Here is a 16,992-nt window from a genome sequence, read left to right on the forward strand (position 1 = left end):
CAACAGACGTTAACAATTCTTTCCATGCGAGTCATAAAAAGAAAGTTATTGACTAAATGCAAGATACTCTTTTCCTTCACGGCCAATGCACTTAACAATTTACTCTTTAACCCTAGGCAATATGCATTTTAGACTTCCACTTTGAAAATGCACGACAAGGCAATTTGTGACTAAGTTCATAGGGTGAGTAAGATTTACATTCATAACTTTGGAGATGCAAACGATCCAATTGCATGATATGCACCAATCCTTATCTATCGTTCAAAGAGATAATTTATCAAATGTACTTTTATCACTATCACATGAATTAATGATAAGCGTAAATTGCATTCTCCCTATGGAATTAAGCATATTCAAAGCATTTCTTACACGTGGGATTAAATACAAAAAACCTAGGCTTGTGGATCCGCGGAAATGTCCACGTGTATGCTTGGGGAGGAACCTCCCGTGGGTGTGCCTTGCATATTCTTGGGAGCCATTGTTGATGACTTGACTCCGTGAATTGCTCTTGCTTCTACGCATTCTCCGAACAGCCTCAAGATCTACCTTCTCCCTTGTATGCAAGAAATTCCTTCACCGCAACGCAGATTTGAAAGCAACTCAGGAAGGCTTGTGGGAATGGGGCTTATGGAAATGGTTGTGGGGAATGGGGCTTATAAAAGCCCCTTAAAGAAGCTTCTAAGAATCTTTTGATTCAACCAAAAAAAACGTGGAGGCCAATGATTTGTGGAAGTTGACGATGAAGGGGGGTTTGCTGGCGTCTTGGCGGCGAGAGTACAGCAGCCGTCGGCGTAGCAGGGCGGCCTGTAGCGCAGCAGGGCAGTGGATTTGGACATGGTGGCGGTCAAGGAAGCCTCTCCCTCTCTCTGTTCGTTTCTGATCCTCCCTTCGTTCCTCCAGGACACAGTCCCTTCCCTTTGTCCTCATGGGGGTTCATATAGCCTTAGGGGGGGGAAGGGAAGCTCCACCACGTGGATTATGCATGGCTCCCCCCCTCATGCAACCCACACCACTCTGCCTAGGCCATTCCTCCCCACACTCCCTCTCCTCCAGCCATGCATCAGCTGGGGAAGGGATAATTATAAAAAAATTTGACTTAAATTTCATCATTATTCCAATTGCCCCATCAAAAGGGGTGTTCTTTCGTGGCTATGCGGTCTTGAACCCATGGCCTCAATTGCTCAATGCGGAGGCCTCATTTTTGCGCGTGCGGCGTACAGATTAAGCTGTCGATAACTACGAGGTGGGAGATAACCTTGCACACGTTTTACACGGCGTGTGGGGAGTCAAGTTCAACAATATTTTTGAGTGGTAATATTAGAGCTGATTGGGATTGTCCTTGTTCAATTGCAAGACAAGATCTATGAGCATTTCTTAAACTCCCTTTTGAGTTGTTTTGTTGTAATGAGCTGAAAATAAGCGTGATCTTGAACTCCCTATAGGTGGATAGGTTGTCCATGCATCATAAACTCCATGTAGAGCTTAGAGAAGTCCATAGCAAATTTTTCCAATTATTTCAGCCAATCACAGGCCAAGACAACATCAATGGGGCCCATATCTAGGTCAATCAGATCAACTAGTGCCACATAACTTTCAATCAAGCATAAGGGAATCGCAAGACATACGTATGTGATGATTTCTTCTTCTCCATTTGCTATTTGGACCTTCAAGGGGTGTTGTAGTGCCATAGGGGCACATTTCAACCAATAAATGGCTAATTTATTGACAAAACTGTGAGTGCTACCACTATCCACAAGGATGAAGACATGCTTTCCATTGATAATACCTTGAATGTGAAGGGTGCTAGGGCTTCGAGAACCCATCCAAGCATCCAAAGAGATCGATCAAAGGGAAGTGGTAGGTGGGTGGGATGTCAAATCAAGTATCCGTGATGGATCACCGCCTATACATGCTATGAACTTTGACCTTGGCTATCTTGTATAGGCATTTGGAAGCACAATCCGCAGTGTACGTATCTCCACACTTAAAGCCTAGGCCCTTTTCTTTTCGTTCCTTCACAACATCTGGGGAAATGAACCATTGGCTACTAGATCCATGGGAAGGTGATGCAGTGGACTATTTATTTTCAGCATACTTATTCTCAACATTAGAGCCCAATGTTATCCCAAATGTGCCCATTTTTCTTTTAGCATGGAAGGTAGGGTAAGTGGGTACTTTGGGATTGTTATTGGACATAGAAGTGCCTTGAAAAAACCACCTTCGTGTGGGGCTAATTGTGAAGGAATGCGAGGCTGTCCAACACCTTGCCGAAAATGTTCATTCTATGGTACTTTCTTGCATATCTCTCACCTAGTTCAATTGCATCAATGTAGGGGGAGCTCACACTCAACCGCCAAGACCCATGGACCGCCTATTGTTTCAAGTGTTTCAAGTGAGCTCTAATGGCTATCTCTCACCTAGCCGACGCGCCGTCAATCCTACGAGTGTAGTGAGCTTACCTTGATGTCGAAATGAGTTGCCTCTTCTCTTACGCACTCCGGTAGCTCCATGATCCTAGATGCTAGCTCAAGCATCCTCAAGCCTCCTCCATCTCTAAGCTCCATCCAACATAGCCGCGCGTGTGAGAATAGAGAGAAGAAGAGAAGAGAAGAGGAGATGGTGAAGAGCTTCACCCTCTTGATCCCTCACTCCCACACACTCACTCCCTCACACTCTCACACTCCCTCTCTCAAGAGCACACACAAGCAAGGAGAAAAGAAGAGAACTCTTGTTAGCCACACACCAAAAGAATGAGCTCTCATTTACTTTTTGAACTTTCTATACAAAATCCTAAGTTTCCATGGGCACCCATCTCTTTTTTATATGACGAGCCATTGTGGCAAGGTCCTTTCTCTATTTCCCTCTTCTAGCCTTATGCCTCTAGCTTACACCTGTCTAATATTTTACAATTGGCACAGGAGGGAGCCTGGCGCTCTTTTACAAGAGTTTTTAGACGCTTTTTGAGGCGCCTTTCATTTAAAATTGCGCTTTTTTCCTGAGCTTAGCTTTAGAGGCCGCTTGCATATCTTTGCTCTTTTTTCATCTTTTTTCCGCTTTTTCATTCATTTTTCTGCCATCTTTCTCCGCCATCTCGACTTGGGTTAACACTACCCCCCTCTGATACCGGTGCCAATCCCATGGCACTTCTGGATGTTGTTGGGGAATGGTAGGCACTTGACAAATTATTCGGGTGAGGGTAGGGCCACATGTAGACTCGGGTGCTTGTGGAGGCTTGGTAATGATGTCTGTCAGAGAAGCCCATTGGATGCCAAGTGGATGATGGGGACCTCCGAAGTTGGTGGTTTGTCGCCTTTTGTAATGCCTGAAAGGAGAAGATGTGGTGCACTACCTAAGGGAAGTGTCTACCTTATTGTCTGGTGCATCATGCTTGTGCTAGTGGAATGGGGAGGTGGATCTAACCATAAGCAAGCCTAGGTGATGTCCCACACTTGAGGACCCCATTCATGCAAAGGGAGGTGCGGTGCAAGTAGCTTAGGGTGACAGGTCTAACCATAGTTGATTGTTACCTCCCTAGGTATGTCCTGCCCTTGATGGGCCCTAATCGTGAAGTGGGGGATCAAAAGGGCTAGGGGGTTAGGAGCGGAGCCAGTCGACCGAAGCCACCGGGCATGCCTAACTTGAGGACCCCTAGGTGCAGTGATCGTGTTTTATGTGGTGCTAAGTGCTTCTTCAAGTGAGTCGTTTTTTTTTTTTCATGTCCTTGAGTAATGTTCCTCTTGCTTTTTCTTTCATGCTTCTCTTTTTCTTCTATTTCTTCTTCTTCTTCTTCTTCTTCTTCTTCTCTTTCTTATATCTTTTTTTTTTGTATAAGTATTACACTAGTAGGATGATAGCCAGTGCCTAATTCTCATCGTCTGAATTAGGTGGAGAAGGGGGTCGGATGGATTTGCTAAAAAATTGCCAACTCTACATGTATCCTTTAATATTCATGTGAACGTGGAGTGAAGTGGTGGAGAGGAAGGGATGATTACATCTGATGAACTGGCTATCGTGCATGTCTTCTAGGAGAGCTAGGCAAAAAGAAGCAAGGAGGCTAGCCCTCATCATCACGCACGCCATGGCACAACTCTCGATGGTGTTAGAATCAAAAATGATGCCAAATCTAAAATGACCAGCAATAGTTGGGTAAATTTTGCTTATTAGAAAAAGTTACAAAACACATAACAATGACTATCATTACTTTTGGTGTGTGTCAAAAACGGACCACAAGATTGTTCCCCTAAGAAGAAGGAGGAGGAGGAGGAGGAGGAGGAGGAGGAGGAGGAGGAGGAGGAGGAGGAGGAGGATAAGCATAGGTTGAGAGAGAAAAAGAGTGACTTCCCCACTCAATCAATATCATTATCCTCATGAGGAGTATCATCACTCCCATTAACAATGATAATTAAAGAAATTGTACTCAAGTCACATGCACATGAATAAGAAACATTGCTCCATACACCATTCCCTAGATTGGGTTTGATGCTTGACTAGGAGTATTCATAAGAACATTGCTCCCAAAAGACATAGAAACTAGGGGACCCTCTTCAAGAGTTATAAGCTGGGATTTGATAGAGGCACAAGAAATCTTTAGAGTTACTTGGGACTTGAAAGAGGCACAAGAAACCCTAATAGTTTAGGCTGGTAAGTTTCTTATTTACTGATAGTACATTATTATGATAAGTCATTCACATGAGAGTTTCCCATAGAATATTAATGACCTAGCATTGTGAGGATTTTTCAAAGAAAAAAACATGACTAAGAAGGTCTAGAAGGAACTCATTTACCTAGTCATGAAGGGACATTTTCATTAGTTTTTATGCTTACAAAAAAATGCAAGATTGAGAAGAGAGCACTAAAAGATTGTTGGGAAATAGTCATTATGAGAAACTTCATTGGTAAATGTTTCAAGTTCAAGATGGAATGAGGTTTTTGGCATCTTGATGTGCATGTTCTACTACCAACAACTAGAAATGGATTTTATGTCAATATACAAGGGAAGGAGGAAAATCATCCCTTTCCATAGGAACATGCCTTATACAAAAGGTATTTCATTAAATACTTACTACTTTAATTATGGATACATGCCATGAATCTCATCTGTCAAAACTTAATGAAATTGGACGACAATATCATGATCATGAAGGGGAGAGGACGTGAACGAGGCAAGCAATTGTTTAAGAGCATTTGGTGCATCTCATAAGGCTATTTGTGATCATTATGGAGGAGGGATGATTAAAAAATATTGTGTAGCACACCTGGTATATCATGGCAACTATGTGCTCGCTATGAGGTGGAGGAGATGCCTAATAGGCCCATATAAGGCCATAGGGGACACTCCATATAGGAGAAGAAGGGGGAAGATGAACTTAATGTTGAGAGAGAGAGAGAGAGAGGGTGATTTTAGAGGAGGAGATAGAGGAGATAGAAGAGTTAGAGGTTGAGATGATGGGAGGTGTAAGAGGGGGGAGTAAACATTAATAGAAGACTCTAATTCATGGATGGAAAGAGGAATTTTAAAGAGATGGAAGGGTCTTTTACACAAGGAATAAGGTGACAAGGTGAAGAAGAGAAGCAACAACAATGTCATACCTATAGTTTGAGTACACGAGCCCACTCAACATCAAGCACATGGAGCTCATATAAGGGAAGGAAGCAAGGTTTGCTAGGCTACGATTGATAAATTTTCAAGATTCTATGACCCTACACATGGGGGAGATTGTGGATAGGAGGAAAAGTATGTGTTTCTTAAAGTTTCAAGAGTGGATTTATTGAGACTCCCTTTTGGGTATTGTCCTATGAGTCTAAGTCCAAGTTTCTTTTTGTAATTGATTTTAAATTTCATTGTTTGTGCTCTTGAGAATGTTGTTGTTACTTTGTGTAAGTCAATGGATAGTTATGTATTTGCTCATGAAGACTATGAATACAAGTGACCTATCATGCCCTTGAAAGAGAGGGTGTTTGTCTCAATGAGGACATGCCAACTCCTTTGAAGTTTCCTTGTGGTGTTATTGGCATCACTTTCTTAGTTGAGTAGCTTGTAAGGTAGACTCAACCTTATACACTAGGTCTACTAGATCATGATCAATAAAAGATATCAATAGGCCTATCTACATTTGTACAAGTTCTATGATTATATGATCACACCCATTACTTTTCATATTTACTATTGAATTTTTTCTATATTATCTCGTAGTTTTTCATTGTCATGCGACTCCATGTCTACAAATTGAAACCTTAGAGGATGACTATTAGTGATTGGAATTCACCTGTGAACCTATAGGATGTATGCCAATCTTTATGCCGAAATATTCGTTATTTATGAATGTGTGGTGAGATGTTTGAGTTGGTTTGTACCTTTGTTTGTCCACGTGGTAATTGATTGAGACTTTTTTCCTAGACAAGTAAGTGATCATTTAAGTAACACTGGACAAGAGATAAGAGAATCACAAGAGAGCGTCTAAGTTGAGCTAAAGAACCATGGGGGTTAGTTTATAACACACACACATTTGTGTGCAGCAATGCTAACCAAAAACGACCTTTGCTGCATTTGTATCGACTTGAATTCTAAAAGACCAATTGAAATTTTGTTATGCCTCTGAAAATAGTGACCAATTTTTTAGAGTATTTTAGCTCTAAAACTGGCATTTTATGTAAATTTTGAACATGAAACTTTGGAAACTTGCCATTATTTTTACTGATTTGTGAAAAAAGTATTTTGTAAGTACAAGGCACACAGGCACGCATGCACACACATTTATAAAAGTTCGATCTGCCGTAGGTTGTTACACTATTACCACTCTCTCGTGCTCCTTGCCCTTGTAGTGACGTGACTAGTCTAAGAGTTTGGTACCACCCAATGTCCAAGGTTGCCAGGGGCCTTGTAAATATTAGATGCCTTAATCGAGCTTCAAAAATTTGCATGCATCTAAAGCGCGCGTGAAGGGGCGCTACTAAGTACTTCGTAGAAAGGCATCTTTCTAGAAGAAAGATCGCAGTCCGGACCAGCTGATTTCGACGACTTTGTTAACTAGTGACAGCATGTTTCATCAGGAAAGCATGCTGAAATTGGAGTGTCTGATGGCCAACGGCGTCATCACACACGTGACACGTCTTTCCCATTCCAACTACAAAAACGTTCGCGAGATAGTTTGACTCGCAATGTAGAGTCACAAGAAGAGAGAGCGGATCCACAAAATTAGTCGCGAGTTGCGACTGGCAAAGAGATCATCAGTCCGGCTGTTATACACGCTCAACTTTTGAGTAGTCCTGCACTAGGTATACACTCCAGGACCCGGTCACGGCGGGTGAGTGGTGGTCATGGCTGATTACGACGGAGCGCTGCTAGTGGTCAGCTTGGGCGTGTGCTTTGCGCTCTCGGCGTGGTTTGTCGTGAAGAAGGCAAAGCAGCGAGCGGCGGCGCGGCGGCCTCCGTCGCCGCCGGCGCTGCCGCTGCTCGGCCATCTGCACCTGCTGAGCAACCTGCCACACCAGCCGCTGTACAAGCTGTCGAAGCGCTACGGTCCCTTCATGTACCTGCAGCTGGGGAACGTGCCGACAGTCGTGGTGTCGTCGGCGGAGCTGGCGAAGGAGGTGCTGCAGACGCAGGGCCACGCGTTCTCTTCGCGGCCGCGGCTGTCATTGGGCGTCTACTCCTTTTACGACTGCTCCGACGTGCTGTGCGCGCCGCAGAGCGCCTACTGGAAGCAGATGCGCCAGCTCTGCGTCATGGAGCTATTCGGCGCAAAGCGCACCACCGACTTCAAGACGATTCGAGGGGAGGAGAGGGCGCGGCTGGCGCGGCGCGTGTGGGAAGAGGCCACCAACGACCGCTCCTTCGAGCTCCGCCGCCAGCTCATGCTGCTGAGTAGCAGCGTCATCTGCCGAATGGCTGTGGGGCGCCGCTTCGCCGAGATGGAGACCGCCGTCTCGGCCGCCAACTTCACCGACATCATCGCCGAGATCTCCCGCCTCGTGGGCAAGCGCTGCTACGGGGACTTCTTGCCCTACCTCCACTGGATGGACTTCTTTCTCATCCGCGAGATGAAGGCGTCCGCCAGGAAGAGCGACGCGATCCTCCAAGGCATTGTCGATGGCCGCCGGGCTCGCTACAAAGCACAGGCGGCAGCTGCACCAGCCCCTGCCCCGAGATGGCAGGAAAGCGAGGACGAGGAGGCCGAGCAGGCCCCAGCGAAGAAAGCCGACCTTCTGGACTTGTTGCTTTCGCTGCAGAAGGCCGACGCCAGCATAACCGATGACAACATTAAAGCCATCTTATACGTGAGAATATTCCCTTAACTGCAGCGTTGAACTCCTTTAGTTTTCACTGCATTGCCTATGACAACGTGTTTAGTAGCGAAATACACACACTCAGTAAATTTTACATGGAACTTCACCGCGGTGGCGCGTTCTTTGTTATATGATTGTTTGCGCAGGACATGTTCGCCGCTGGAACCGACTCCTCGGCCATCACCGTCGAGTGGGCCATGGCGGAGCTCCTCAGGAACCCGCAGGAGCTCAAGAAGCTGCAAGCCGAGCTGGACGCGGTGATAGGGAAGGAGCGGCTGCTGGAGGAAGTCGACGTGGCGGAGCTGCCGTTCCTGCAGGCGGTGGTGAAGGAAGGCCTGAGGATGCACCCGCCGGCGCCACTCATGTTCCCGCACGAGTCCACGCAGGCGTGCGAGGTGGCGGGCTACCACATACCGGCCAGGACGCGGGTGATGGTCAACATCTGGGCGATCGGCAGGGAGGAGAAGTCGTGGGAGAAGCCGCACGAGTTCCGCCCCGAGCGCTTCATCGGCAGCGACATCGACGTGAGGGGCCACCACTTCGAGCTGCTCCCCTTCGGGGCCGGCCGCCGCGGTTGCCCCGGCTGGACCCTGGGCCTCCTCACGGTCCAGGCCAGCATCGGCATGCTGGTGCATGCCTTCGACTGGTCCGTCCACCTGCCCAACGGCGCCTCCACCATCGACATGACGGAGAAGTACGGCCTCTCCGTCGGCAAGGCCCAGCGCCTCGTTGTCAGCGCGACGCCCCGACTGCCCAGCCACGTCTATAACCGTCAATAAACCGGCTGCCCAGCCACGTCTGCAACCAACCGTCAATAAGCACACTCACAGTAGACTCGTCACTCGACTCTCGAGTGGGCACTGGGACGTATTATATCACTCTTGGACGTCAGCTGTAAGGAGATCACGTGTCGGTACAGACACGATTGTACAAACACTTTGTTTCTTTCCCAGACACCAAAAAAAAAGAAACCCCGCAACTTGCAAGAACGGTCCGAAAAACTCGCCGCCACTCGTGTGAACACGTCAGTCTAAACCGCATTATTTAAATAAAAACTTGTGAATATGTCAACAACTATTACTTCAAACAGTCGTGTTTATCAAGTTATCAACAATCGTTTGGTGATCAGTCACATCTCTTGAAGCTCATATTGTTAATAATGCCTTTAAAGTCCATGTACGATAATTTGGTCCTCCTCATTTCCCTTAACCTTTCCTCGTCAACTTGCAATGCTCGAATTTGAAAATTTTAATTTAAAGAGCTGCACTAAAACCTCAATTTCTTTGTCTACATTACTCACACGTTTAACTCATATCAAGTTTTTTTTTTTTTTTTTTTTGGAAACATGAAGTTGTATTAAAGTAAGTAAAAAAAAGGGGGAAGGTATTACAAAATTGGACTATTACAGGAGTCCAGCCTAAACACATACTGAGCATTAACTGTGTTACATCATCATCTACTTTCTAGCTTGAGCTTCCATGGAGTTGAGTGTGCTAGTTGTTGGCTTTTCAAACATTGCTTGGAACATGGCTTCCCTTTTTTCCATCTTCCATCTTCGCTCTTCATGGATGAAAAATTTCTTCATTTCTATTCCCATTCCTTCGTACGGGTCCTCTTTCTTTTTCCTTGTTGTTTGATGTTTGCTGCGATCCTTGGCTAGCTGTTTTTTCTTTGCTTTAGCATGCATCAGAAATTCAAATTTAAAACCATACATTGGGTCCTCCTGAACCTGTTCAAACACGAGCTTGTTCCGAGAGATCCAGATGTGCCATAAATACAAACTTCGAAGCCAATTCCAAATTACAGGATGCAGACCATAAATCTCTCCTAATATCAGTTCTTTCCAAGTTATCGAGGAGGGATGGAAAGGGGCAATGATTGTTTGTAGAAGATTCAAGGCTCGGGTATTGCTTTGGCAGTTCAGAAATAGGTGAGGAATGGTTTCCTCTTCTTTTTGACAGCGAGGACAGAGACTTGATCCTATGCCAATTTTCCTAGCTCTTGCATTGGTCCATAGTGCTTTCATCAAAATGAGCCACAACAGACAGGAGTGCTTAGGTTGTATGCTAGAGATCCAAATCATTTTGAATCTATATGTCCATTGACTCTGGTTCCAATTGAGATGCCATCTTTTGTTGAGTTTCTTACATAATTTAGAAGAATCAGCTTCCTTCTTCAGCATTGGGAGAAGTGGTTTCTCATTTAGCCAGCACACTCCCCTGTAGTTGAACTTCAGATTCAATTGGATGGCTTTACATATATTCGGACCCCAGCAGTTGATTCTCTGGGAAAGGAGAGTAATCTCTTCAGCACTGAGCTGAAATTGCTCCTCCAAGATGTTGAGGTCCTTCCAGCTGCTGGTATTGAAATTTCAAATATCAGCCCATTTATTAATGCCCTTCTTTGCCATCCTGAGGGCCATCTGAGTTTGGTCTGCTTCTATCACACCATGGAATATGCTGAACCAGATGGAATCAGAAGCAGCCCAGGTGAGAGTGAATTGGGCATTGGGGGAGATGCCAACCTGATCCTTAAATGTAAACCACGCATTCCAAATTGTCTTCATGAGGTCAGAGCATCCCTTGATCAAGATCTTGATCTGACTGAAGGCAATTGTCATAGGGTCTATGTTTTTTCATCTAGTGAGGTGTGCTACATGGAAAGACTTGCAGCTATTCTTAATCAAAGCAGCCCAACTTTCATCCTCTATTTGGAAAGCTCGCGGGATCCATTTAGCAGCCATTCTGTCTGCTATTTCCTTGATATTAGGAAGACTTAGACCACCTTGGTCTTTCGGCAGGATGCAGTCTTCCCAAGCTACTTTTGGGATCTTGAACTGTTCACTATTACCAGACCACAGAAAGTTCCTGGACAGAGTTTCAAGATCCTTTAATCCTTTTTTGGAAGGACTCCAGCATGATAGGAAGTATATGGTAGAAGGAATGAGAATGTGCTTGAGCACAACCATTCTACCAGCAAAGGAGCATTGCAATCCCTTCAAGTATTCCATCTTCTTCTTGACTTTGTTCATGGCCCAGTCCCACCGCTGCTTCAGGGAAACTCCGAACCCCATAGGGATCCCCAACAGTCTGAAAAATTTCCCTTCCTCCAGCTCTTTGCATCCTGCATCCATAAGCCAAGAAGGGGGCGGTTTAATAAGAGTTTTGATTCCTGTTTTATTCGGGTTTACTATTGAACCTGAAGCTGCACAGAATTCTTGAATGCACCGCCAAAAGGATTCAATGGAGGATGGATCATTATTAACTGATCCGTTTGTATCATCGGCAAACAAATTCAAAAACATTTGTTTGTTGTCCGGAAGGACTATGCCTTTGAGTCTTCCTTCTTTAACTTCTTCCTCCATAAGCCAGCCCAATGCATCTGAGGCAATTGCAAAGAGCAATGGGGCTAACGGGCAGCCCTGTCTAATTGATCTGTAAAGAGGGAAGGAGGTAGACAACTCACCATTAATAGCTATTTTAGCACTAGCATTACCAAAGAGGGTGCTAACATATTTGATGAACTTGCCTCCTAGTCCCATATCTTGAAGGGACTGCAACACAAAACACCGATCAAGTCTGTCGTAAGTCTTATCAAAATCAATTTTAAAGAAAAGAAAATCTTGTTTCATTTTCTGAGCATATTCAAATCCCTCCCAAAGGCTAATGATGGCATCTAGAATATGCCTACCTTTGATAAATCCTTTTTGTTCTTTTCTAAGCCACCCATCAAGATGTGGACCTAGTCTCCTAGCTAAGGTCTTTGCAAAGATCTTATAAGTAGATGAAAGACAAGTGATAGGTCTCTAATTAGATAGTATATTTTTCTCATCCCTCTTATGTATTAATTTAATCACCCCCTGATTAATGTTAGCTGGTAACGCCTCGTGTTTGACAAATTCCTTCCAAACCTGTATCAATGGCCGGATGAGGACTTCTTTAAACTCCTTGTAAAATTCGTTTGGGAGACCATCCAGCCCTGGGCTTTTGCCATTGGCTAAATTATCAATGGTATCTGATAGTTCGAACTCTGTAAAGTCTGAGTCCATAATTCTGGCCAATGATGGGGGGACTACTTTGGGTCTTATCCTAGAGATGGTACCACTGCTGGTTAAAAAAGATGGTACCACTGCTGCTTCCAAGGAAAGATCTGCTTCCAAAAAAGAAAGATCTGGTCCCTATGCTGGTTAAAAAAGATGGTACAACTGCTGCTTCCAAGGAAGAGAATTTAGAGACAGCTCGTATCTTCTTCCAGGAAATTTTTGCCCCCCCAGGGCAGCAGTCACAAGAAACCACCCAGGCTAGAGTCATATCAAGTTTTCAATAATCCTTTTAGTGTAATCTGTCCCACATTCAAACTCATGCTGTCGACAATGCTTTTATGGCATGGAGATCTAGATACATTTGGTCTCATCATGCGCCTTGACCTTCCATCCTTTTTTGATAGAACTTGGAAGTTAGAGGAATATTTCTTTGCCGATTAGAAGGGAGTAGCTAGCAATATGTAATATATGGCTCCAAAAAGGAATCTTCTCAAGTTATGTATGTTTCCTATTTGAAACACCAAAAATAGCATGGGTATAGTAGGATCTATGCCAACTGAGATGTATGCTCTTTCAAATTGGTTAACAGAATGCTTGTCAAGCTAATTTCATCTCGACACAGATATCACAAACTTACATTCTTTCACATTTCTTTCAAATGGTAGCTTTGACATGACATTATATTCTCGATTTTTCAAGGTAGTAACATCCATAAAACTTAAAGCTTATGTCATCCTTCAAAAGGGCGTTTGACCTTTTGAGGGTTCTACCTTTTAAGGGAGGTTTGCAAATACGTATGTCAAATGAAGGGTAGTGAATTTGGGAAATAATAATTAGGCTTCTGATGAAGAATTGGGAAACCTTTACCTCTCATTGTCATTACCCTTGAAACGGTAACAATAAATTGCAAAAACACACTACCACTTGTATCAACATGTCAACAACAATTACTTGAAATATTCATTCATATCAAGTTGTCAATAATTATTTACTTTAATCAATAAGGACATCACATGTTCGTATATTTATCCCCAGGTAAGTTACTCATGAATATATGTGTGCATCACATGGGTTCAAAATAAGGTATTTTTAAAATATTATTTTTTATATATTTTTTATATACAAAAGGTGTAATATAAAGGGGTTATTTACAGATTGAATAGAAAAGTGTTATGTTTTATTTGAAAAAAATTCATAGATAAGAATTTTTATAAATACTCCTTGAACGCGTGTGATGTAGAGGATATACATATAGTAACTTCCCTGAGCATTTATCCCTCATTGTCATTATCCTTGAAACGGTAACAATGAATTGCAAAATTACAAGGCTTCCAATGAAGAGTTGGGCAACCCTTACCCCTCATTGTCATTATCCTTGAAATGGTAACAATGAATTGTAAAAAAAACAATACAAGTCATCGTGTCAAGGTGTGAACAACCATTATTTCAAGCACTCGTTTATATTAACCTTCAAGACCATGAAAATAAAAAATTCATGAAAGCATAAATAGGGACAGATCTAAAGTAAACTATTCACAACCATTATCAATATAGGAAAGAGAGATTGAAGAAGGCTTGGGCAAAATTCCTAGAGAAGACATATGTCTAAAGAGTAAGGATAGAAGAGTGCACTCACATCTTAGGTTCATTTGACCCAGGAAGGATGATTGGAGACTCTTGCTTAGAAGAGTTTCAATGTATAAAATTGGGTTTCTTATCACGGTTTATACTGTGATTTAGTTCATTGTATCACGGTATTAAACTTGAGGGTTCTTTGATTGTATAGTGCTCTTATTTTATAATACACAAAGATTCTTCTTGGTGTGAATTGCATGCAATATTTTGTCTTATTTGATCTCCTTATCCCCTAGAGATTGTGGCGGATTGATACAACCCCTCCCCCTAGACAACATGAAGGTGTAGAAAAAGAGAGAGAGTAGAGTAGTTTATTATCATCCACGCAAGGCCAAATTATGACCCATGGGACCTTTCTAGATATACAACGATTCTCCTCCCCCATGGTAGGAAATGGTAGCTACACTGAAAGAATGATCTATGCACTGTGGTTCTCCCAAAAGAGTAGCATGCGGGTGATGAGAGCCCCTAACTTCGATATAGGAGTAGTGGTCAGAAATTGGTGAAGTGGCCCCTTTAAAGGGATATCAAAGTCAACCCATATGTGTGTATATGTTGGGCATGTCATAATCATGTGCTCCTGTGATTCTACACTCTGTAGTCCACATAGCTTGCATAACCTCATCTCTCTTGCCTGTCCACTCCATGCACCTATCTCAATCAACAAAGTGTGTGATCGAGTTTGAAGTCGTGTAATACTTTGCCTAAATACCACTGAGAGTGGGTTGGCTATGTATGGCTCCGTGTGTGCCTCTGCCTGGATGTAGGATTCCCAACATGAAGGATAGATATGCATACAGTAATAAGCAAGTTTTCCATTTTCTCCCTTTCTTTGATGTTTTACTTGATACGCTTGTAAGAGGTCTGATTGAAATATGTCCATGCATATATCTTCGGATGCCATATCTAGAGAGAGAGAGAGAGAGAGAGAGAAAGCCAAAACACATCACAAAGTGCACTTGGTTGGAGTTCATATGACGCAATTGTGAGAACAACTAAGCTGATCACAAAATGAGTGCTGTGTAGGAAAAAATCTAATTAAATATAACCAAAAAAATGAAGATTACAGCTAATGGGACTTGAAATGACAATCATCCTAGCATGTAGAGTCAACTAATGCAAAAAATACAACTAACTGTTAGGAAAACACAAATAGTACATGCATTAAATGTAGCAATACATGAATAAAATAATGCAAAAATTGAAATGATAGACTTTTGTAGACAATGCAAGCAACAAATGGCTTGAAATAGGTTGATTTTTGTTAGGGATAAGTTAATTGGATACTAGTAGATAGAGAAATATCAACAAACAGTAGTAGACATTGAGGACAGACTTGTAGTAGCAAAGAACAACACGTAAAGGCCAATGTTTGATACCATGTTACAAGTGGGTGTGGTGATGGATGTGTGTGAAACTACCGTAATAGACTACACAACACAAGATAGAAGAGAGAGACTACAAAGAAAGTAAAGAATATTGCAAAGAGAACTTATAAGAATTCTTGGAAAATGTAATCCATTTCCCAAGATAAGGGATAATATAGTACTAATGAATCATGAATATGCACTAACATTGCCCCCTCTACAACAACATGATCTACATATGTTGGAGTAACAGAAGTGAATGATTGAGGAGGCACTCCAGCCTATAAATAGACAATAAATATGAAAACGTTAGCCAATAGAAAATAATCAAATAATCAAGTTGACTAGCATAAAAATGCCTAGTTTGTACCAAGCGGGATACACACCGACTAGGGTTTAGATACCCAGTCACATTGACGAGGGTATATAAGGTGTAAGAGCCCCAGATTAGGGCAACCAATTATTATCAAGATTATACTCTTCACCTTCATCTCCTGCTTCCATGGCTTCTTCATTTCTCCTCTCTTTTCTCCCTTTCTCTCTCCTCTTCTAGTCTTCTTCCTTCTTCTTCTTGCTCTCTTTCTCTCTCTTCAACTCTTCTCCTCTCTCCTCTCAGCTTCTTTCATTACAAGTGGTATCAGAGCTTCAGGCTTTGGTCCTTTTCTTCTTTCCCCTTTATTCCTTTTCAAATCCCAAAAACCCTGGTTACTCAGCTTACAAGTACAGGTACCAAGTTTGGAGTCTCAGGGGTTAGAGGAGGACGAAAACTTAGCTACTTTTTTCTTCAACCGCTTTCTCTCTCCTCCTAGGCAAGCTACCATAGCCACACAACAGAGAAGAACTCTTTTTTTCCCCCAGAGCAGCCATGAGAGTGTCCATGTGAAGTCCCAGGAGCCTTCCCCACTTTCCCCTAACCAAGGGCAACACCCTTGTGGAGGGGCTAATAGCTCAAACCTCTTTGTATGCATGCATCATATCTCTTCCTGAAATTCATTGTATTGATTGACATTAATCCCCACTTTGTCTTGTAATCTTGGATAAGCCCCAAAATGAATGATAACCATTGTAAATTGGGTAAGTAGCAATGAGTGAGTCAATGGACTGCCAAGGTAACCCCTACCCAAGCCTCTATTCATTCCTTGCATCTCATGAAAAGGCCCAATGTCTCCTTTCCAATGCATCTCGTGCTGATTGCTTAATAAAAAATGTCTGCCATGTATACTCTGACTGAGAAAAAAGTCCGATGTCAGGCGAGATGATAAGACAAAAGAGAGGTGACCCTCCCTTACCACTTAAGACCCTGAAGGAGTGCACAACCCGGAACGGGGGGAACCTTGCCTACCTCCTGGTGATCTGGAACCCGATACTTGTATGTAGGTGCAAGTACTTCCCATGAGCTCCACTCTCCTTGATGCAATGATCCCCCTTGGACACCTCCACAATGCTAATGGTACCCTTGTATGACACTTGAAGTGCATGCAATCAAAGGAGATGTATGGCACTGAATTCATTTATGCATTGATGAGAGAGAACATGGGTATGCAATGATGCTTGGTATAATGCTCAATATGCTCAGTATGCTATTGACGTTACTAATCAGGCCTCTTGGACTAGGCTTTATCCATGTAAGGCTTTTGCAATAAAGGACATGCAGTGTTTTTG

The 16,992-nt window shown here is 43.1% G+C and overlaps 1 protein-coding gene across 1 annotated transcript; it reads left to right on the forward strand.

Moving 5' to 3' along the window:
* The first annotated feature begins 7,163 nt into the window (after window positions 1-7,163).
* Window positions 7,164-9,378, forward strand: LOC148030871 (cytochrome P450 71AP13-like). The gene is made up of 2 exons (XM_087684398.1): window positions 7,164-8,277; window positions 8,433-9,378. The coding sequence occupies exons 1-2, from the start codon at window positions 7,318-7,320 to the stop codon at window positions 9,063-9,065; spliced, it is 1,593 nt and encodes a 530-aa protein (XP_087540524.1). The 5' UTR covers window positions 7,164-7,317; the 3' UTR covers window positions 9,066-9,378.
* Window positions 9,379-16,992: the final 7,614 nt, after the last annotated feature.

The sequence above is a fragment of the Lygodium microphyllum genome, chromosome 9, assembly GCF_053477565.2.
Source record: "Lygodium microphyllum isolate KBCC chromosome 9, Lygodium_microphyllum_v1.1.10, whole genome shotgun sequence".
Lineage (NCBI taxonomy): Eukaryota > Viridiplantae > Streptophyta > Polypodiopsida > Schizaeales > Lygodiaceae > Lygodium > Lygodium microphyllum.